The sequence below is a fragment of the Gobio gobio genome (assembly GCF_949357685.1).
Source record: "Gobio gobio genome assembly, chromosome: 6".
NCBI lineage: Eukaryota > Metazoa > Chordata > Actinopteri > Cypriniformes > Gobionidae > Gobio > Gobio gobio.
Genome location: NC_137102.1, coordinates 56,551,556 through 56,574,095, shown reverse-complemented (window position 1 = coordinate 56,574,095; position 22,540 = coordinate 56,551,556). Strand labels below are relative to the sequence as shown.

Sequence of the window (22,540 nt, the reverse complement as noted above, 5' to 3'; positions counted from 1 at the left end):
AGTCACCAAGTTTCATATAATTCTGATGACGCTGTGATTTAAAAATTTTTTTAAATGTGGTTCATAGGTTCAGTTTTTCATAGGTGTGAGTGTGTGTGTGTGTGTATGTATAAGTGTGCGTGTGTGAGTGGATGTGTCAATTTCACACTCTTGATGTTTTAGAGAGTCACCCCTTCACTGCTGTAAAATATTTGGAGATATTTGGAGAATTTTTGTGTTTTTGCCGATTTCCCATTCATTTCCTATGGTCGGTCAGTTATGACCGAAGACAATGAACGCTACTTTTTTTTACGACCAATTGGCATGCTCGAATCATGACCCCAATTTTTTTGTGTGTTTACATACCTAATGCTAGAAAAGTCACCAAGTTTCATATCATTCTGATGAAGCAGTGATTTTTAAAATTTCAAAACAGAAAATTTTCCGGTCAGAAATGACCGAAGAGCACCAGAGGGTTAAACAATTTTTATTTATTTATTTGTGCCATAAAATAGCTTGAATGTAACTACACACTTGCTTCATTTAGTATATGTGGATTCAGGAATATGCTAATTAGCCCCGCCCCCACTCACTCAAGCTCAGAAATACAGTCAGCCAATATACTGAGGCAAGCACTGCACAATGGCTCTCTTTATAACGTCAGACACATAACAGTAATTGAGATGATTATCCTTTTGCTTAACTACGTCATCAAACAGCTAATAATGTGTTTACACAAACCACGCCATCTCAGTCTGCCTTCTAAAAATCAGCATCTTTGGAAATGCTTTGAACAACTCAGAACATTAGTGGAGAAGGGCATTTAGTTCATCATAACATCGTAATATACATACATAATTCAGCCGCTATATTGCTAAATCTACCCCATTTTTCATATCAACAGAAAAATATACTGGGATAACCTGGCTTCTCTTGAGACTCCCCTGTTAGTGTGCAGTTAATGATATGCTAAAGCCCGCCCACATGTTGACATGATTGGTTACAAGGTAGTTTGAGACGTCAGCAACACCAGCGATTTCAAACCATGTTTTTGAGACTGTCTGTGGTTCACTGCAGTTTTAAAGAGAGAATACTCAACAATGGTGCTGAATTTGCACATGATTTGGCTTAAAGCATATTAAAAACACCACATAGACATATAAACATTAAAAACTTCATTTTCAGGAAGACTTTAAAAGTCAGATATAGTCAACAATTGGAATTGGGCATCAAGACCTGCAGTGTAAATGGAGCCTTAAGGCCTGTAAACATCGCGTGCGCTTATCGCCAACTTTTTTCGTGACGTTTTTCGGCGCATCTTGAGTGTTCACACCCAAGCAATTTTCACTGGTAATGTGCCGAGTGAACGTGCAAATTCAGTAGATGGCGCTCCCGATACACAAGGTGGTGCTGCGCCATTTTACACTTCTGACACTCGCTTGTCACACTGAAGAAGAAGAGAGACAGTATTTACGTGCCCATTCACTCACTTTTTGATAACTGGCAAGCAGCATTAACAGCTCATTTTCTTCTTTAGCCGTGTTTCCACCGCAGGAACTTTCCCCAGGAACTAGGAACTTTGGGGTGGTACTCGGTGTGTTTCCACTGCAGGAACCAGGGTCTGAATGATGTTCCGGGTAAATATTTCCCCCTCAAAACGGCCCTGCTTGCGAGGTAGTACTTTTTAAAAGTTCAGGAACTTTTGGAGGTGGGACTTGGGCGCTAAACATGCTGATTGTATGAGCTCACTCAGCATTTAATGCTGTATACGGTTCGTTCTGCGTTCAGTATATCAGTCTTGCTCTTTCTGTCCGATGTGCGCATTCGTCTCAGCCATCTCACGGTCAATGTCCGTAATAGCTGATAATAACATACGTTGTCTTATTTTAAATCTAGCTTTACGAGCTTTCAGAATACGCTTTAGTATCAGTGCTCGTCTCTTTTCCGCCATTTTGTAAATTACCTCTCTAGTAAACCAATACATAACCAGCAAAAGCAGCGCTGCTTGCATCTCCTCCATACTTGTTATTGTTGCAGACAATATCGCACAAAAATTATTACTGTCCGTCGCTGACTGGGAGGAGCAGTGGCGCGCAATCCCACGTCTCCGGACTAATTTGCCTAATCTTCACGGTACTTTAGACCGCAGTTGAAACGCAGATAGTAGCAGGTCTGGGGGAAAAAAAGTTCCTGTAAAATAAGTTCCTGGTACAAATTGTTCCGGGTAATTTCGGTGGAAACGGGGCTTTTGTCTACTTACTACTTCTTCGTCGTATCAATGTGTGCTCGGCAAGACCATTTTGTGCTTGAGCGCCTCCAAGTCGTGTTTAACTGTAACTTCAGCAGCTCCGGGCATGTGAACAAAAGCACCAATCTCATTGGTTGGCCAGTTTTTAACGCACCGCGTCAAAATAAAAAAACAAACCTGAGGCGTTTTTTTTTTTAAATGCCGCTTTTACGCCTGCCGTTTTGCGTGTCGGTGTGCACACTCACATCGGCGCCCTTTTTTTAGTCACAAGACGTTAAACGTCGGCGATAAACGCACGCGAAAATCGTCCCAGTGTGAACAGGCCTTTAGAGAACAAATTTACAGACAAAAATGACCCCTCAGATAAGGATTATGGGCCAGATTTACTATACGGGGGAAATTAGCGTGACACAGTGTCCTAACTACACGCAACGCCAGGACACGCGATAAAAGGTATCTTTTCCATGTTTTTTCAAGTTTTTGTCCTAACCAGGTGTGACTGCGACACGCAATGATTCTATTTTAGAAACGGTTTCTATTTCTGCGACGTCGCTGCTGGAACAACAACGCAAAACATGGCAATGATAATCTCAGGCAGTGTTTATGTGCTTTATTTAATGTTAAAAGCGTGTAATGTGACTTTGAATATCATTTAGTGCTCTCAGCTCTGTAACATAGGTGAACTAAAAGCAACAATGGATAATTCAGATCTTGAAATTAAAAAAATGGAAACAAGAACTAGTAATGTTAGTTATGTTTAGATGGTGTGATATTTGTGAATTTGATTATGTACTTATCCATTTCCTTGCTAGTGCCGTCAAGATTAATTTCTGGTGCCATGCACTTGACGCGAGAGCCCGTCCACATGCTGTTCTGATTGGCTGTGGTTTTTTACCACATTTATTTGTCGCATCTCGTAGTCGCGTCGCGTCTGGTGTGGACAGACAAGTTGCTTGGCGCTGGAATCTTATCACATTACGTGTAGTTATGTATGGAAAGCCAAGAGGGCCAAAAAACACGTGATTTTTAACAATACGCGTAAAATACACGCTGATTTGTCACGCGTAAACAACACGTATTTAACACGTATTTAACGCGTATTTCACGTGTATTTAGCATGTTAAATATGCGTGAAATACGCGTAAAATACGTGTTAAAATTCACGTGTTTTTGGCCCTCTTGGCTTTCCATAGTTGTGACACAGTGTGAGAGTGCAATTCCATTCCAAGGGAGTGGAAAGGTCAGCGCGTGATCTACTGACGACGCGCAAATGAATGAACACAGACGCAGTCGGATCTTTTCCATAATGACCAGCGCAATCTACCCATTAGCGTCTGGTTTAAGACATGCTTATTTTGGGCGGCAAATAATGGAACAAACACCAGTAAATTGAAGAGCGCAAACCTTAGTACATCCCCTCGCATGATTCATTTAAATATTCTCCTCACATACATTTTGCGTCTGAAAGGGAAACTCCTACAAATGCATATGCAATAAGATCAGCATCAAAAATAACCCTGTCCATGCCTTTTCAGAGCGAATTTCTCACTGCGCGTCTTTATTAAATCCTGACAGGTGTTTTTAACGGCAAAAGAGGGTTTGCGCTGGTGCAAGCTGTTAGTAAATCTGGCCCTAACAGAAAAAATATTGCTGAGCATAAACTCTCATTAATGTTGGCACATTGTAATTCTGCACAAATAAGATGAGCTGTCTGCGCATCAATGTGAGCTGATCAACAGCCCAGGCGAAGGTGATCTTGGCACGGCGATCCGCACACTACTTGGCAGGAGCTTTTGCTTTTGATGCGATGTACCGCTTTAGGCCAATTCCGAATGATTATTCTCTTCCCCAATGGCAACGTTTAAAACACAGGCCAGCATCTGACTTTCCTGCAAATTTGTGGATGCGCATGCTGACTCACTGATGCATATTGCACAGAAAACACTTCCTCAATCTAATCGATTGCCTGGTTTTAGGCAATTTAAGGGAGTAATAGAAATGAGAACAAAGTCATGTTTAGAAAATGTTGATGCAATGAATGCTTGGAGATGAAATTGTGACATAACATATTTTAAGGCATGTTATTCCCATGTCAGCTTAAGCGTCTGTGAAATATTTGTTAGCTGTGCGTTTTGCATAGGCTTCTGCATTATTATTTGAAGTATTTATTTTTCCATTCCATTATGTTGTGTAAAAAATCTACTCCGATAAACCTGCAAAATGTTATGCCATTTTACAATTTGTTTTTTGTGCATCATTATTTGCATGATTTATGTTTCCATTCCAGTCTGTTATTGGGGTCAAATCTATTCACATAATCCTGCAACCTTTTACACTATTTTTTGTGTTTTCTGTTCAACGTTTTTGCATTGACTGCTGGCCTGCTGCATCCTTTTTTGATAAACCCACAACTAAATACCAAAGCAAAACAAACTGGTTGGTGGCTTTGCATGTCAGTCAGACGGAATGAGCTGCATTTCCATAGTCAAAAGTCTGGTGTAATGTGCGGCAGTCGGTTACATCACTTCCTGTCTTTCTCGTGATGTGTTAGCCAGCTCAGTGAGGCGGCATGGCCGGTGATCGGGTCGCTGTGGTGATGCTCGTGGCCTCTGTAGCTATGGTTGTGATGTAGAGGGTCCATGTCGGCGTACTCGGCCCTGAGTTGAAGCTTGCCGCGAGGGGACGAGGACACATCCACATCCCTGTTGACCGAGTAGCCAGGCTGAATGCTGTACACCTCCATCACCGAGCGCAGTGACCTGGACTGAACTGCAGGAGAGAGGGGAAAAGTAAAACAGACCTTGTCTTGAATCACTCCATATTCAGTGTGTTCTGTCTCCGGGAGTTTTCAAAGTCACTGAATTTTTGTACATAGAATTCTCCTAACAACAGTTTAATCATACATATACGAATAAAAATTGGATCTTGCCATAGTAGAATTATGAAAAAAAAACAGTGTGTACCATCTAGGGATGCAACAATACAGTTAGTTCACGGTTCAATACATACCTCGGTTTTTTAACCACGGTTTTTGGCTTGTCACATCAGTTTTTTGCTAATCTATTCTTAGCCGATTTTTGTTATTGCAATACTCTTTCTTTATTTAACTTAAAAGACTTAAAACTTTACTTCAAAAACACTTGTACACATTTCTAGTGTATTGTATAATATAAAATAAATATATATGAAGATTTACACTGGCAGCTCAGAGCTGTACAGCAGCATTTAAGTATGAGATTGGATGAATAAATGTACAAATAAAACATTACATAGACTTCACTATAAAATATACATTGATTCTTATTAAAGCTACTGTATTAAAGTTTTTTTCAGTAAAGTGACTTTCTCTTTGTCTTTGAAGAAATATATACAGGTTTGGAACAACATTAGAGTGGGTAAATAATGACATCATTTTAGAGTGAACTGTCCCTTTAAGGCGCTGCTGTCAATTTAAGACCTGCACGTATCAATATATCGACACACGTCGATTTTACTTTCACTTTAGACATAACCCACTGTGTTTAGGTTGTGTGTATTTAACAGTATTAGCGCAGTAAGACTACTTAGTCCCTTAATCACGTGTTTGACAGGCTTTTAGTGTGCGCGCTCAGAAAAGCGCATGTTAAAACAATGCATGAGCACGCGAATGAAATGTTTACCCGGCAAGGCTTTAAAGGGGTGATGAATTGAGAAATCAACTTTCCTTTGAGCCTTTGGTATATAAAAGTTCATTGTGATATAAGAATATCCTGTAAGTTTCAGAGCTGAAAACGTCCTTGTTAGTCAAAGAAAAGCTTTTATAGACACCAGGCCCAGAAAATGAGAGATCTCACAATATGTCTACCATTGACGTAATAGGACGCAGAAGCAGTGCCTCAAGCCTGCCCACCGACTCGTGGAGCTAAACAGGTCGCACTACAGAGCAATAAACATGCCGGTTCCAGCTCACGTGCGTAAGACATTGCGCGTTTGTTCGCTTCATTTCACCGCGGAATCGTTTGTAAACAAGATAGAGGTCGAGACTAGGGATGGGCAACAGAGTCAATCTGTCAAAGCATTATAATGAGAACACGATTTTAATAAAATGTTGTTTCTGTGTGCTTTCGTTGTCCGTGTATCAGCGTTGTTAAGGGAAGAGCGCATTCAAAATTTTCCGTTTCAAACCATAGCCTGTAAAATCTAGCGCGCTGAAGTTCACGTGCGCATTCACGTCCTTTTGTGTTGATTGTCGTAATAGGTTCATAATAATCTTCATTGATTACTGATTCCGGTTGTCATTTGCCACACGCTGTCACTGACAGGTGAGCTGAAGCTCATTAAATATGCAAATCTTATCCAATCCTAGCCCTGGGCGTTTACTTCCAAGTCTTCAGTGCGGCACGCCCATCAAAACTGACCGTTTTTCAGAGAGCCTCAAAACCAAGGCAGAAAATAGCCTATTACTTATTCATTATGATGTTTTTGAGTGTAAAAACCACGCAAACGTCATAAGTTGACCGCAGACAACAGTATAAATTATTTTAAAAAACTTTCGTGATTCCTCACTTCACCGCTCTGTTAAAGTGTGAACGGCATTGCAAGCGTGGCTAAACACCCCTAACTTTAGAGCATAGTGATTGGATATTTGCTCATATCAGCGCGTAGACTCACAGGCACACTCAAACAGAGCTGATTCGGATAGAAATAAAAATAATTAATTAAATGCAAACCCGAAAAAACGCAATTCACAAGCGCGTATTGAATCGTGAATGCCGTACCGAACGGTTCAATATTATATTGAGAATTGTGGCATCCCTAGTACCATCATAAGTGTCAGGACATGCTGAAACACTCTTTTGGGGTGATTCTGTCATCATCCAATCAATACACTCAGAAAAAAAGTTACAAAAGCAGTCACTGGGGTGGTACCTTTTAAACACAAATAATCGAATTTGGACTGACAGTAGCCGCGTTTCCATTACAGATTTGCGCAAAACTTTTGCGATATTTTCTAAAAGTCGACAAAAAAATATTGCGAAATGACAGCTTTTCCATTAACTGATGTTATGCGACTAAAACATTTTTTTTCCTCTCGTGATAAATCATTCCAAAAATCATGCTACGTATGTTGTTAGGTTTATGTATATCCCATATATATTTTTGAATTTTATTTTATTTATATTTTTAAAATATATTTTTGAAATGAAGACAGCGTTTGGAGTGGATTGCAAAGTAATCTGTTCCCTGAGTCCACGGCCTTTGCTGTTATCGTGAGTGTACACAAATAAAAGTAGACAGTTTATAGTTTATAATTATGTCTTGCACTTATCTGTATGGCTAAACATGACGGAGTATTTTAAGTTTCCGCTGGAATAAGGAAAAAATTCATGAAAAGGCGTCGGAAAGAGGGTTAAAGAAAACGTAGCCTATTTAGTTTCATATAGTTAGGCTATGTCTAAATATTATAATCTTTTAATTTCATATGTTGATTATGAAAAGTGAGCAGCATGAGTAAGGCTACATAATCAGATATGTCTGGAGACATGGATTTTGAGCACAATTGAATTGTGTTTTCTAGAAAGTCTTTCTTTAAAATTAATTTCTTTTTGTATAAATTGTATTTTAATTTTGATCAATGTTTAATCAACTATTTGGCTGTAGGCTATATTTAATAAATAAGAAGCAAACCAAGATCGTCGGGAATGGATAGACCTAGTCTTTGAGCAAGGCTGAAACTATAGCGTCTTTCTGTTTTAATACATTTCTTGAATATATGTCATAATTACAGTAGGCCTATAGATAGTTATGATATTTGTGGTTGCACCGGGGTCCGTCATTATAAAGTTACGCCACTTTCCTTATTAGGAGAAAATATATGTCGTTTTAACGACATAAGATCTCATACATACTTGAGTGGGAAAAAAATGATATGTAGGCCCTATGTGAGAGCAATGCGTGACCGTACCAGGTGACCTGTGAAAAAAACTGTTTCCATTGCAGTTTTGCGAAAATTTTCTTTTTCGAATTGCCTGAAAAACCACCTCATGCGAGCGTAAAAACTTTTTTGCGATATATGGGAGTTTTTGCGAAATTGACGCGTTTCCATTGGGCGTATTTTCAATTCGCAATTTCAATTTGCGCAATTTGAAGGGTAATGGAAACGCGGCTAGTGTGAACTTTGCCTTAGAACTCTCTTCCGAAGCCCAGTTTGAAAACCCCTGCTTTAAAACGGCAGATTGTTTCTAGATGTAGAGAATAAAAAGTACTAGAGATATATATATTTTTCAGCTTCTCCTACTATTGTGTGTAACATTGATTTGTAGAGTGCAAGTAGACAGTGAACCGAATACTGTCAGAGATTAAACCATGAGAAAGGTCAAACACGAGTTGAGAAGAAAAGTTGTCTCATGAAAAATGAATGCAGGTGAGCGTTCCGACCCTCTGTGATTGTGCAAAGCACACACACATTGTATAACGTCTGACAGCTGTAACCCCATTGTATTCGGATTGCTGTCACTGCTCAAAAAGAACAGAAGCGCCTGACGACGCTTAAATGTGAGCTGTCTGTTCGCTTCAATTCTGCAGCCTCCCACTTTGACCTGTTCAAGAAAACCTGAATATAAATCAGCTTACGCCTTGATGTATAGAGCCCTAGTGCGTCTGTGTCTGTACTATATAGTCTCATTAAAGGTGCAGTGTGCAATTTCTCAAAATCGTTTTTGATTGGCTCACTCTCTCCTCCCCATCATGAGTGGACACGCCCCCTACTGCTGGTTGGCTCACTCTCCTCCCCATCATGAGTGGACACACCCCCTACTGCTGGTTAACTCACTCTCTCTCCTCCCACATCATGAGTAGACACACCCCCTACTGCTGGTTAACTCACTCTCTCTCCTCCCACATCATGATTTGACACACCCCCTACTGCTGATTGGCTACAAAGTTTGTTGTGGTGCTCGGTCCAATCCACAGCATTTCTCAGAAATTGCTTACTGCACCTTTAAATCAGCAGATATGTTTATATTGACATCTTAGGTCAGTAAACGTGGTTCACTACATGCCTCAGATGGCAAACAGAGTTTTCTGAAATGCCTTCAGAAGCATATCATGATGTAAATTAAGTAAAAGGCAGTTTCATGATGCTGTCTGCAGTGCTGTGTTGACGAACCTTTCGCAGTGTTGAAGTCCCCGGGATCAGCAGCCCTCCTGTGTGAGATGGGCTGGAGGCTCGGGATGAGAATGAGAGAGAAAGAGATGACCAGCACCTAGGAAAAGAAGGAATATTAAACGAGAGGAAGTAAATAAAATGGGTCAGCTTATGACCTACATCTGTTAAACAGGCTTGCATAATCAACACTCGTTATAACATCACCTCATTCTCGTTCTCTATCTGCCACATACACAGGAAAGATAAAAATCATTTTCTATACTATAATCAGCAATATTGCAATATCCTCTCTGATATACTAATAATTATTATATGTGCTGCTGTTTAAAAGTTTGGGGTGGTAATTGTTTTGGCTGTTTTTTAAAAGAAGTCCCTTCTGCTCAAGGCTGCAATTATTTAATCAGAAATGCAGTAAAAAAACGTTTGATGCTCAAGAAACATTTATTATAATCAATGTTGAGCACAGTTGTTGCTTCAAACCCATTTTCGAAAGAATAGGAAGTACAAAATAACATTAATATGAAATAGAAAACGTTTATAACATTATACTGTCACTTTTAATCAATTTAATGCATCCTTGCTGAATAAAAGTATTAGCTTCCTTTAAAAATTACTGACTTCAAACTTTTGAATTGTAAAGTACAGTAATAAATTATAATTTATCATAATAACATTCCATCCTTTTATTCTCCTGGCAGCAACATTACACACTTAAGAAAGCTGAAAATGTAAAAAAAAAAAAAGTATAATAGGTAATCTTTAATGCTCATTCAGAGGAGTATTTGAAAAGAACAGCTGAGATTATGTGGAAGAAATGTTTGATATTTCTGACTGCAGACTTTGGTATTGTTGAGCTCTTATGGAAGGTGACAGTCTTCATGATCAGTCAATGATGTAATCAGTTGTAATGAAGAATAAAAGTGACTTAATTAAGTGACGCTGACGACACAGCTGAAATCTCTCTGCTCTGCCCCTGAAGATTTATTTTCTTCTTTTTTCTACCTCTTCTGCAAATGTTCACTTTGAAGCTTTACTTTGATTGTGCTTCAGTTCTAAAAGTGCCTGAAGCGGATTCCTTCAAAGCACAGAGCTACCTTTCTCCTTTCCTTTCCTTTCCTTTCCTTTCCTTTCCTTTCCTTTCCTTTCCTTTCCTTTCCTTTCCTTTCCTTTCCTTTCCTTTCCTTTCCTTTCCTTTCCTTTCCTTTCCTTTCCTTGGAAGCTTGTTTCCGCCACAGAATAAAACATAATTAAAAGATAATTGCGACTTTTTATCTCACAATTATATAGTGATAAAGTCAGAATTGCGAGATATAAAGTCAGAATTTTGAGATATAAAGTCAGAATTGCGAGTTAAAAAGTAAGAATTGCGAGACATAAAGTCAAAATTGCGTGATATAAAGTCAGAATTGCGTGATATAAAGTCAGAATTGTGAGATATAAAGTCAGAATTGTGAGAAATAAAGTCAGAATTGTGAGAAATAAAGTCAGAATTGTGAGAAATAAAGTCAGAATTGGGAGTTATAAAGTCAGAATTGCGTGATATAAAGTCAGAATTGTGAGATATAAAGTCAGAATTGGGAGAAATAAAGTCAGAATTGGGAGTTATAAAGTCAGAATTGCGAGATATAAAGTCAGAATTGTGAGATATAAAGTCAGAATTGTGAGATATAAAGTCAGAATTGCGAGATATAAAGTCAGAATTGCGAGTTATAAAGTCAGAATTGCGAGTTATAAAGTCAGAATTGCGAGATATAAAGTCAGAATTGCGAGTTATATAGTCAGAATTGTGTGAAATAAAGTCAGAATTGTGAGATATAAAGTCAGAATTGTGAGATATAAAGTCAGAATTGCGAGATATAAAGTCAGAATTGCGAGTTATAGAGTCAGAATTGCGAGATATAAAGTCAGAATTGCGAGTTATAGAGTCAGAATTGTGAGATATAAAGTCAGAATTGCGAGATATAAAGTCAGAATTGCGTGATATAAAGTCAGAATTGTGAGATATAAAGTCAGAATTGTGAGAAATAAAGTCAGAATTGTGAGAAATAAAGTCAGAATTGTGAGAAATAAAGTCAGAATTGGGAGTTATAAAGTCAGAATTGCGTGATATAAAGTCAGAATTGTGAGATATAAAGTCAGAATTGGGAGAAATAAAGTCAGAATTGGGAGTTATAAAGTCAGAATTGCGAGATATAAAGTCAGAATTGTGAGATATAAAGTCAGAATAGCGCGATATAAAGTCAGAATTGCGAGTTATAGAGTCAGAATTGTGTGAAATAAAGTCAGAATTGTGAGATATAAAGTCAGAATTGCGAGATATAAAGTCAGAATTGCGAGTTATAGAGTCAGAATTGTGTGAAATAAAGTCAGAATTGTGAGATATAAAGTCAGAATTGCGAGTTATATAGTCAGAATTGTGTGAAATAAAGTCAGAATTGTGAGATATAAAGTCAGAATTGCGAGATATAAAGTCAGAATTGCGAGTTATAGAGTCAGAATTGCGAGTTAAAAAGTCAGAATTGCGAGATGTAAAGTCATAATTGCGAGTTATAAAGTCAGAATTGCGAGATATAAAGTCAGAATTGCGAATTACAAAGTCAGAATTGCGAGTTATAAAGTCAGAATTGCGAGATATAAAGTCAGAATTGCGAGTTATAGTCAGAATTGCGAGATATAAAGTCAGAATTGCGATTTATAAAGTCAGAATTGCGAATTACAAAGTCAGAATTGCGAGTTATAAAGTCAGAATTGCGAGATATAAAGTCAGAATTGCGAGATATAAAGTCAGAATTGCGAGTTATAAAGTCAGAATTGCGAGATATAAAGTCAGAATTGCGAATTACAAAGTCAGAATTGCGAGTTATAAAGTCAGAATTGCGAGATATAAAGTCAGAATTGCGAGATATAAAGTCAGAATTGTGAGATATAAAGTCAGAATTGCGAGTTATAAAGTCAGAATTGCGTGATATAAAGTCAGAATTGTGAGATATAAAGTCAGAATTGGGAGAAATAAAGTCAGAATTGGGAGTTATAAAGTCAGAATTGCGAGATATAAAGTCAGAATTGTGAGATATAAAGTCAGAATTGTGAGATATAAAGTCAGAATTGCGAGATATAAAGTCAGAATTGCGAGTTATAAAGTCAGAATTGCGAGTTATAAAGTCAGAATTGCGAGATATAAAGTCAGAATTGCGAGTTATATAGTCAGAATTGTGTGAAATAAAGTCAGAATTGTGAGATATAAAGTCAGAATTGTGAGATATAAAGTCAGAATTGCGAGATATAAAGTCAGAATTGCGAGTTATAGAGTCAGAATTGCGAGATATAAAGTCAGAATTGCGAGTTAAAAAGTCAGAATTGCGAGATGTAAAGTCAGAATTGCGTGATATAAAGTCAGAATTGTGAGATATAAAGTCAGAATTGTGAGAAATAAAGTCAGAATTGTGAGAAATAAAGTCAGAATTGTGAGAAATAAAGTCAGAATTGGGAGTTATAAAGTCAGAATTGCGTGATATAAAGTCAGAATTGTGAGATATAAAGTCAGAATTGGGAGAAATAAAGTCAGAATTGGGAGTTATAAAGTCAGAATTGCGAGATATAAAGTCAGAATTGTGAGATATAAAGTCAGAATAGCGCGATATAAAGTCAGAATTGCGAGTTATAGAGTCAGAATTGTGTGAAATAAAGTCAGAATTGTGAGATATAAAGTCAGAATTGCGAGATATAAAGTCAGAATTGCGAGTTATAGAGTCAGAATTGTGTGAAATAAAGTCAGAATTGTGAGATATAAAGTCAGAATTGCGAGTTATATAGTCAGAATTGTGTGAAATAAAGTCAGAATTGTGAGATATAAAGTCAGAATTGCGAGATATAAAGTCAGAATTGCGAGTTATAGAGTCAGAATTGCGAGTTAAAAAGTCAGAATTGCGAGATGTAAAGTCATAATTGCGAGTTATAAAGTCAGAATTGCGAGATATAAAGTCAGAATTGCGAATTACAAAGTCAGAATTGCGAGTTATAAAGTCAGAATTGCGAGATATAAAGTCAGAATTGCGAGTTATAGTCAGAATTGCGAGATATAAAGTCAGAATTGCGATTTATAAAGTCAGAATTGCGAATTACAAAGTCAGAATTGCGAGTTATAAAGTCAGAATTGCGAGATATAAAGTCAGAATTGCGAGATATAAAGTCAGAATTGCGAGTTATAAAGTCAGAATTGCGAGATATAAAGTCAGAATTGCGAATTACAAAGTCAGAATTGCGAGTTATAAAGTCAGAATTGCGAGATATAAAGTCAGAATTGCGAGATATAAAGTCAGAATTGTGAGATATAAAGTCAGAATTGCGAGTTATAAAGTCAGAATTGCGAGATATAAAGTCAGAATTGCGAGTTATATAGTCAGAATTGTGTGAAATAAAGTCAGAATTGTGAGATATAAAGTCAGAATTGTGAGATATAAAGTCAGAATTGCGAGTTATAGAGTCAGAATTGTGAGAAATAAAGTCAGAATTGAGAGTTATAAAGTCAGAATTGCGAGATGTAAAGTCAGAATTGCGAGTTATAGAGTCAGAATTGTGAGAAATAAAGTCAGAATTGTGAGATATAAAGTCAGAATTGTGAGATATAAAGTCAGAATTGCGAGTTATAGAGTCAGAATTGTGAGAAATAAAGTCAGAATTGAGAGTTATAAAGTCAGAATTGCGAGATGTAAAGTCAGAATTGCGTGATATAAAGTCAGAATTGTGAGATATAAAGTCAGAATTGTGAGATATAAAGTCAGAATTGCGAGATATAAAGTCAGAATTGCGAGATATAAAGTCAGAATTGCGAGTTAAAAAGTCAGAATTGCGAGATGTAAAGTCAGAATTGCGTGATATAAAGTCAGAATTGTGAGATATAAAGTCAGAATTGTGAGAAATAAAGTCAGAATTGTGAGAAATAAAGTCAGAATTGTGAGAAATAAAGTCAGAATTGGGAGTTATAAAGTCAGAATTGCGTGATATAAAGTCAGAATTGTGAGATATAAAGTCAGAATTGGGAGAAATAAAGTCAGAATTGTGAGATATAAAGTCAGAATTGCGAGATATAAAGTCAGAATTGCGTGATATAAAGTCAGAATTGTGAGATATAAAGTCAGAATTGTGAGATATAAAGTCAGAATTGCGAGATATAAAGTCAGAATTGCGAGATATAAAGTCAGAATTGCGAGTTAAAAAGTCAGAATTGCGAGATGTAAAGTCAGAATTGCGTGATATAAAGTCAGAATTGTGAGATATAAAGTCAGAATTGTGAGAAATAAAGTCAGAATTGTGAGAAATAAAGTCAGAATTGTGAGAAATAAAGTCAGAATTGTGAGAAATAAAGTCAGAATTGGGAGTTATAAAGTCAGAATTGCGTGATATAAAGTCAGAATTGTGAGATATAAAGTCAGAATTGGGAGAAATAAAGTCAGAATTGGGAGTTATAAAGTCAGAATTGCGAGATATAAAGTCAGAATTGTGAGATATAAAGTCAGAATAGCGCGATATAAAGTCAGAATTGCGAGTTATAGAGTCAGAATTGTGTGAAATAAAGTCAGAATTGTGAGATATAAAGTCAGAATTGCGAGATATAAAGTCAGAATTGCGAGTTATAGAGTCAGAATTGTGTGAAATAAAGTCAGAATTGTGAGATATAAAGTCAGAATTGCGAGTTATATAGTCAGAATTGTGTGAAATAAAGTCAGAATTGTGAGATATAAAGTCAGAATTGCGAGATATAAAGTCAGAATTGCGAGTTATAGAGTCAGAATTGCGAGTTAAAAAGTCAGAATTGCGAGATGTAAAGTCATAATTGCGAGTTATAAAGTCAGAATTGCGAGATATAAAGTCAGAATTGCGAATTACAAAGTCAGAATTGCGAGTTATAAAGTCAGAATTGCGAGATATAAAGTCAGAATTGCGAGTTATAGTCAGAATTGCGAGATATAAAGTCAGAATTGCGATTTATAAAGTCAGAATTGCGAATTACAAAGTCAGAATTGCGAGTTATAAAGTCAGAATTGCGAGATATAAAGTCAGAATTGCGAGATATAAAGTCAGAATTGCGAGTTATAAAGTCAGAATTGCGAGATATAAAGTCAGAATTGCGAATTACAAAGTCAGAATTGCGAGTTATAAAGTCAGAATTGCGAGATATAAAGTCAGAATTGCGAGATATAAAGTCAGAATTGTGAGATATAAAGTCAGAATTGCGAGTTATAAAGTCAGAATTGCGTGATATAAAGTCAGAATTGTGAGATATAAAGTCAGAATTGGGAGAAATAAAGTCAGAATTGGGAGTTATAAAGTCAGAATTGCGAGATATAAAGTCAGAATTGTGAGATATAAAGTCAGAATTGTGAGATATAAAGTCAGAATTGCGAGATATAAAGTCAGAATTGCGAGTTATAAAGTCAGAATTGCGAGTTATAAAGTCAGAATTGCGAGATATAAAGTCAGAATTGCGAGTTATATAGTCAGAATTGTGTGAAATAAAGTCAGAATTGTGAGATATAAAGTCAGAATTGTGAGATATAAAGTCAGAATTGCGATTTATAAAGTCAGAATTGCGAATTACAAAGTCAGAATTGCGAGTTATAAAGTCAGAATTGCGAGATATAAAGTCAGAATTGCGAGATATAAAGTCAGAATTGCGAGTTATAAAGTCAGAATTGCGAGATATAAAGTCAGAATTGCGAATTACAAAGTCAGAATTGCGAGTTATAAAGTCAGAATTGCGAGATATAAAGTCAGAATTGCGAGATATAAAGTCAGAATTGTGAGATATAAAGTCAGAATTGCGAGTTATAAAGTCAGAATTGCGAGATATAAAGTCAGAATTGCGAGTTATATAGTCAGAATTGTGTGAAATAAAGTCAGAATTGTGAGATATAAAGTCAGAATTGTGAGATATAAAGTCAGAATTGCGAGTTATAGAGTCAGAATTGTGAGAAATAAAGTCAGAATTGAGAGTTATAAAGTCAGAATTGCGAGATGTAAAGTCAGAATTGCGAGTTATAGAGTCAGAATTGTGAGAAATAAAGTCAGAATTGTGAGATATAAAGTCAGAATTGTGAGATATAAAGTCAGAATTGCGAGTTATAGAGTCAGAATTGTGAGAAATAAAGTCAGAATTGAGAGTTATAAAGTCAGAATTGCGAGATGTAAAGTCAGAATTGCGTGATATAAAGTCAGAATTGTGAGATATAAAGTCAGAATTGTGAGATATAAAGTCAGAATTGCGAGATATAAAGTCAGAATTGCGAGATATAAAGTCAGAATTGCGAGTTAAAAAGTCAGAATTGCGAGATGTAAAGTCAGAATTGCGTGATATAAAGTCAGAATTGTGAGATATAAAGTCAGAATTGTGAGAAATAAAGTCAGAATTGTGAGAAATAAAGTCAGAATTGTGAGAAATAAAGTCAGAATTGGGAGTTATAAAGTCAGAATTGCGTGATATAAAGTCAGAATTGTGAGATATAAAGTCAGAATTGGGAGAAATAAAGTCAGAATTGTGAGATATAAAGTCAGAATTGCGAGATATAAAGTCAGAATTGCGTGATATAAAGTCAGAATTGTGAGATATAAAGTCAGAATTGTGAGATATAAAGTCAGAATTGCGAGATATAAAGTCAGAATTGCGAGATATAAAGTCAGAATTGCGAGTTAAAAAGTCAGAATTGCGAGATGTAAAGTCAGAATTGCGTGATATAAAGTCAGAATTGTGAGATATAAAGTCAGAATTGTGAGAAATAAAGTCAGAATTGTGAGAAATAAAGTCAGAATTGTGAGAAATAAAGTCAGAATTGTGAGAAATAAAGTCAGAATTGGGAGTTATAAAGTCAGAATTGCGTGATATAAAGTCAGAATTGTGAGATATAAAGTCAGAATTGGGAGAAATAAAGTCAGAATTGGGAGTTATAAAGTCAGAATTGCGAGATATAAAGTCAGAATTGTGAGATATAAAGTCAGAATAGCGCGATATAAAGTCAGAATTGCGAGTTATAGAGTCAGAATTGTGTGAAATAAAGTCAGAATTGTGAGATATAAAGTCAGAATTGCGAGATATAAAGTCAGAATTGCGAGTTATAGAGTCAGAATTGTGTGAAATAAAGTCAGAATTGTGAGATATAAAGTCAGAATTGCGAGTTATATAGTCAGAATTGTGTGAAATAAAGTCAGAATTGTGAGATATAAAGTCAGAATTGCGAGATATAAAGTCAGAATTGCGAGTTATAGAGTCAGAATTGCGAGTTAAAAAGTCAGAATTGCGAGATGTAAAGTCATAATTGCGAGTTATAAAGTCAGAATTGCGAGATATAAAGTCAGAATTGCGAATTACAAAGTCAGAATTGCGAGTTATAAAGTCAGAATTGCGAGATATAAAGTCAGAATTGCGAGTTATAGTCAGAATTGCGAGATATAAAGTCAGAATTGCGATTTATAAAGTCAGAATTGCGAATTACAAAGTCAGAATTGCGAGTTATAAAGTCAGAATTGCGAGATATAAAGTCAGAATTGCGAGATATAAAGTCAGAATTGCGAGTTATAAAGTCAGAATTGCGAGATATAAAGTCAGAATTGCGAATTACAAAGTCAGAATTGCGAGTTATAAAGTCAGAATTGCGAGATATAAAGTCAGAATTGCGAGATATAAAGTCAGAATTGTGAGATATAAAGTCAGAATTGCGAGTTATAAAGTCAGAATTGCGTGATATAAAGTCAGAATTGTGAGATATAAAGTCAGAATTGGGAGAAATAAAGTCAGAATTGGGAGTTATAAAGTCAGAATTGCGAGATATAAAGTCAGAATTGTGAGATATAAAGTCAGAATTGTGAGATATAAAGTCAGAATTGCGAGATATAAAGTCAGAATTGCGAGTTATAAAGTCAGAATTGCGAGTTATAAAGTCAGAATTGCGAGATATAAAGTCAGAATTGCGAGTTATATAGTCAGAATTGTGTGAAATAAAGTCAGAATTGTGAGATATAAAGTCAGAATTGTGAGATATAAAGTCAGAATTGCGAGATATAAAGTCAGAATTGCGAGTTATAGAGTCAGAATTGCGAGATATAAAGTCAGAATTGCGAGTTAAAAAGTCAGAATTGCGAGATGTAAAGTCAGAATTGCGTGATATAAAGTCAGAATTGTGAGTTATAAAGTCAGAATTGTGAGAAATAAAGTCAGAATTGGGAGTTATAAAGTCAGAATTGCGTGATATAAAGTCAGAATTGTGAGATATAAAGTCAGAATTGGGAGAAATAAAGTCAGAATTGGGAGTTATAAAGTCAGAATTGCGAGATATAAAGTCAGAATTGTGAGATATAAAGTCAGAATTGCGAGTTATAGAGTCAGAATTGTGTGAAATAAAGTCAGAATTGTGAGATATAAAGTCAGAATTGCGAGATATAAAGTCAGAATTGCGAGTTATAGAGTCAGAATTGTGTGAAATAAAGTCAGAATTGTGAGATATAAAGTCAGAATTGCGAGTTATATAGTCAGAATTGTGTGAAATAAAGTCAGAATTGTGAGATATAAAGTCAGAATTGCGAGATATAAAGTCAGAATTGCGAGTTATAGAGTCAGAATTGCGAGTTAAAAAGTCAGAATTGCGAGATGTAAAGTCATAATTGCGAGTTATAAAGTCAGAATTGCGAGATATAAAGTCAGAATTGCGAATTACAAAGTCAGAATTGCGAGTTATAAAGTCAGAATTGCGAGATATAAAGTCAGAATTGCGAGTTATAGTCAGAATTGCGAGATATAAAGTCAGAATTGCGATTTATAAAGTCAGAATTGCGAATTACAAAGTCAGAATTGCGAGTTATAAAGTCAGAATTGCGAGATATAAAGTCAGAATTGCGAGATATAAAGTCAGAATTGCGAGTTATAAAGTCAGAATTGCGAGATATAAAGTCAGAATTGTGAGAAATAAAGTCAGAATTGAGAGTTATAAAGTCAGAATTGCGAGATGTAAAGTCAGAATTGCGAGTTATAGAGTCAGAATTGTGAGAAATAAAGTCAGAATTGTGAGATATAAAGTCAGAATTGCGAGATATAAAGTCAGAATTGCGAGTTATAGAGTCAGAATTGCGAGTTAAAAAGTCAGAATTGCGAGATGTAAAGTCATAATTGCGAGTTATAAAGTCAGAATTGCGAGATATAAAGTCAGAATTGCGAATTACAAAGTCAGAATTGCGAGTTATAAAGTCAGAATTGCGAGATATAAAGTCAGAATTGCGAGATATAAAGTCAGAATTGTGAGATATAAAGTCAGAATTGCGAGTTATAAAGTCAGAATTGCGAGATATAAAGTCAGAATTGCGAGTTATATAGTCAGAATTGTGTGAAATAAAGTCAGAATTGTGAGATATAAAGTCAGAATTGTGAGATATAAAGTCAGAATTGCGAGTTATAGAGTCAGAATTGTGAGAAATAAAGTCAGAATTGAGAGTTATAAAGTCAGAATTGCGAGATGTAAAGTCAGAATTGCGAGTTATAGAGTCAGAATTGTGAGAAATAAAGTCAGAATTGTGAGATATAAAGTCAGAATTGTGAGATATAAAGTCAGAATTGCGAGTTATAGAGTCAGAATTGTGAGAAATAAAGTCAGAATTGAGAGTTATAAAGTCAGAATTGCGAGATGTAAAGTCAGAATTGCGTGATATAAAGTCAGAATTGTGAGATATAAAGTCAGAATTGTGAGATATAAAGTCAGAATTGCGAGATATAAAGTCAGAATTGCGAGATATAAAGTCAGAATTGCGAGTTAAAAAGTCAGAATTGCGAGATGTAAAGTCAGAATTGCGTGATATAAAGTCAGAATTGTGAGATATAAAGTCAGAATTGTGAGAAATAAAGTCAGAATTGTGAGAAATAAAGTCAGAATTGTGAGAAATAAAGTCAGAATTGGGAGTTATAAAGTCAGAATTGCGTGATATAAAGTCAGAATTGTGAGATATAAAGTCAGAATTGGGAGAAATAAAGTCAGAATTGTGAGATATAAAGTCAGAATTGCGAGATATAAAGTCAGAATTGCGTGATATAAAGTCAGAATTGTGAGATATAAAGTCAGAATTGTGAGATATAAAGTCAGAATTGCGAGATATAAAGTCAGAATTGCGAGATATAAAGTCAGAATTGCGAGTTAAAAAGTCAGAATTGCGAGATGTAAAGTCAGAATTGCGTGATATAAAGTCAGAATTGTGAGATATAAAGTCAGAATTGTGAGAAATAAAGTCAGAATTGTGAGAAATAAAGTCAGAATTGTGAGAAATAAAGTCAGAATTGTGAGAAATAAAGTCAGAATTGGGAGTTATAAAGTCAGAATTGCGTGATATAAAGTCAGAATTGTGAGATATAAAGTCAGAATTGGGAGAAATAAAGTCAGAATTGGGAGTTATAAAGTCAGAATTGCGAGATATAAAGTCAGAATTGTGAGATATAAAGTCAGAATTGGGAGTTATAAAGTCAGAATTGCGAGATATAAAGTCAGAATTGCGAGTTATAAAGTCAGAATTGCGAGATATAAAGTCAGAATTGCGAGTTATATAGTCAGAATTGTGTGAAATAAAGTCAGAATTGTGAGATATAAAGTCAGAATTGCGAGATATAAAGTCAGAATTGCGAGTTATAGAGTCAGAATTGCGAGATATAAAGTCAGAATTGCGAGTTATAGAGTCAGAATTGCGAGATATAAAGTCAGAATTGCGAGTTAAAAAGTCAGAATTGCGAGATGTAAAGTCAGAATTGCGAGTTATAAAGTCAGAATTGCGAGATATAAAGTCAGAATTGCGAATTACAAAGTCAGAATTGCGAGTTATAAAGTCAGAATTGCGAGATATAAAGTCAGAATTGCGAGTTATAGTCAGAATTGCGAGATATAAAGTCAGAATTGCGAATTACAAAGTCAGAATTGCGAGTTATAAAGTCAGAATTGCGAGATATAAAGTCAGAATTGCGAGTTATAGTCAGAATTGCGAGATATAAAGTCAGAATTGCGAGATATAAAGTCAGAATTGTGAGATATAAAGTCAGAATTGGGAGTTATAAAGTCAGAATTGCGAGATATAAAGTCAGAATTGCGAGTTATAAAGTCAGAATTGCGAGTTATAAAGTCAGAATTGCGAGTTATATAGTCAGAATTGTGTGAAATAAAGTCAGAATTGTGAGATATAAAGTCAGAATTGTGAGATATAAAGTCAGAATTGCGAGTTATAGAGTCAGAATTGTGAGAAATAAAGTCAGAATTGAGAGTTATAAAGTCAGAATTGCGAAATATAAAGTCAGAATTGCGAAATATCAAGTCAGAATTGCAAGATTCAATTCTGAGGAAAAAGGCGTATATCGACGTATAAAAGTTTATATCTCACAATTGCGACTTTATTTCTCGCATTTCTGACTTTATATCACACAATTCTGAGATGCAAGTCTGAGAAAAGTAGGAATTCGAGAAAAAAATTCTGAATTGTAAGACAATTATCTTTTTTATTTTTTGTTCTGTGGTGGAAACAAGCTTCCTTACCTTACCTTACCTTACCTTACCTTTCCTTTCCTCCCTCCTCCGCTGTCAGCTTACCAGGATGCAGGTTCCCGTTTGAGCCGGTTTACTGGAGCCGTTCATCACCAGAGACTGCAGTCGACGTAACTGCTCCATCAGAGACCTGACGGATAGATGGTGAGAGTGCGTTATGATTTAGAGGTGGGAAGCAGTAATAAAATTTCCATTTGATGTGAACTTTAGAAGTGTAAAGTACAGAGTCCTGCTTTAAAAGTAAAGGGCTTCATCTACGGACACACATGCAGAGAGTTGGAGGATTTTTAGAGTGCTCCAAAGGTTTTTAAATAAAAGGTCAAGATGCATAAAATAAGCTTGGAAGTTGAGTCCATCAAACCAAGTTCTGAAGCTCATTAATATATTAGTTTGAATACTATCTATTTTAGGCATGGGCAACTCCAGTCCTCGAGGGCCACTGTCCTGCAGAGTTTAGCTCCAACCCTGATAAAACTCACCTGCCTGTAGCCTTCTAATCCAGGAGACACTGATTAGCTGGTTCAGGTGTGTTTGATTAGGGTTGGAGCTAAACTCTGCAGGACAGTGGCCCTCGAGGACTGGAGTTGCCCATGCCTGAATTTGAAGCCTAAC

At 35.9% G+C, this 22,540-nt stretch overlaps 1 protein-coding gene across 1 annotated transcript in view; it reads right to left on the bottom strand.

Moving 5' to 3' along the window:
• Positions 1–4,476: 4,476 nt before the first annotated feature.
• creb3l3b (cAMP responsive element binding protein 3-like 3b) overlaps positions 4,477–22,540 on the bottom strand; it is a 51,761-nt gene continuing 33,697 nt past the window's right edge. Inside the window, exons 8-10 of the mRNA XM_079819175.1 lie at positions 21,974–22,058; positions 9,375–9,471; positions 4,477–4,996 (exon numbers count right to left, since the gene is read on the bottom strand). Coding sequence (XP_079675301.1) covers positions 4,749–4,996; positions 9,375–9,471; positions 21,974–22,058 — 430 coding nt within the window. The 3' untranslated portion in view covers positions 4,477–4,748. The remainder of the gene's footprint in view (positions 4,997–9,374; positions 9,472–21,973; positions 22,059–22,540) is intronic.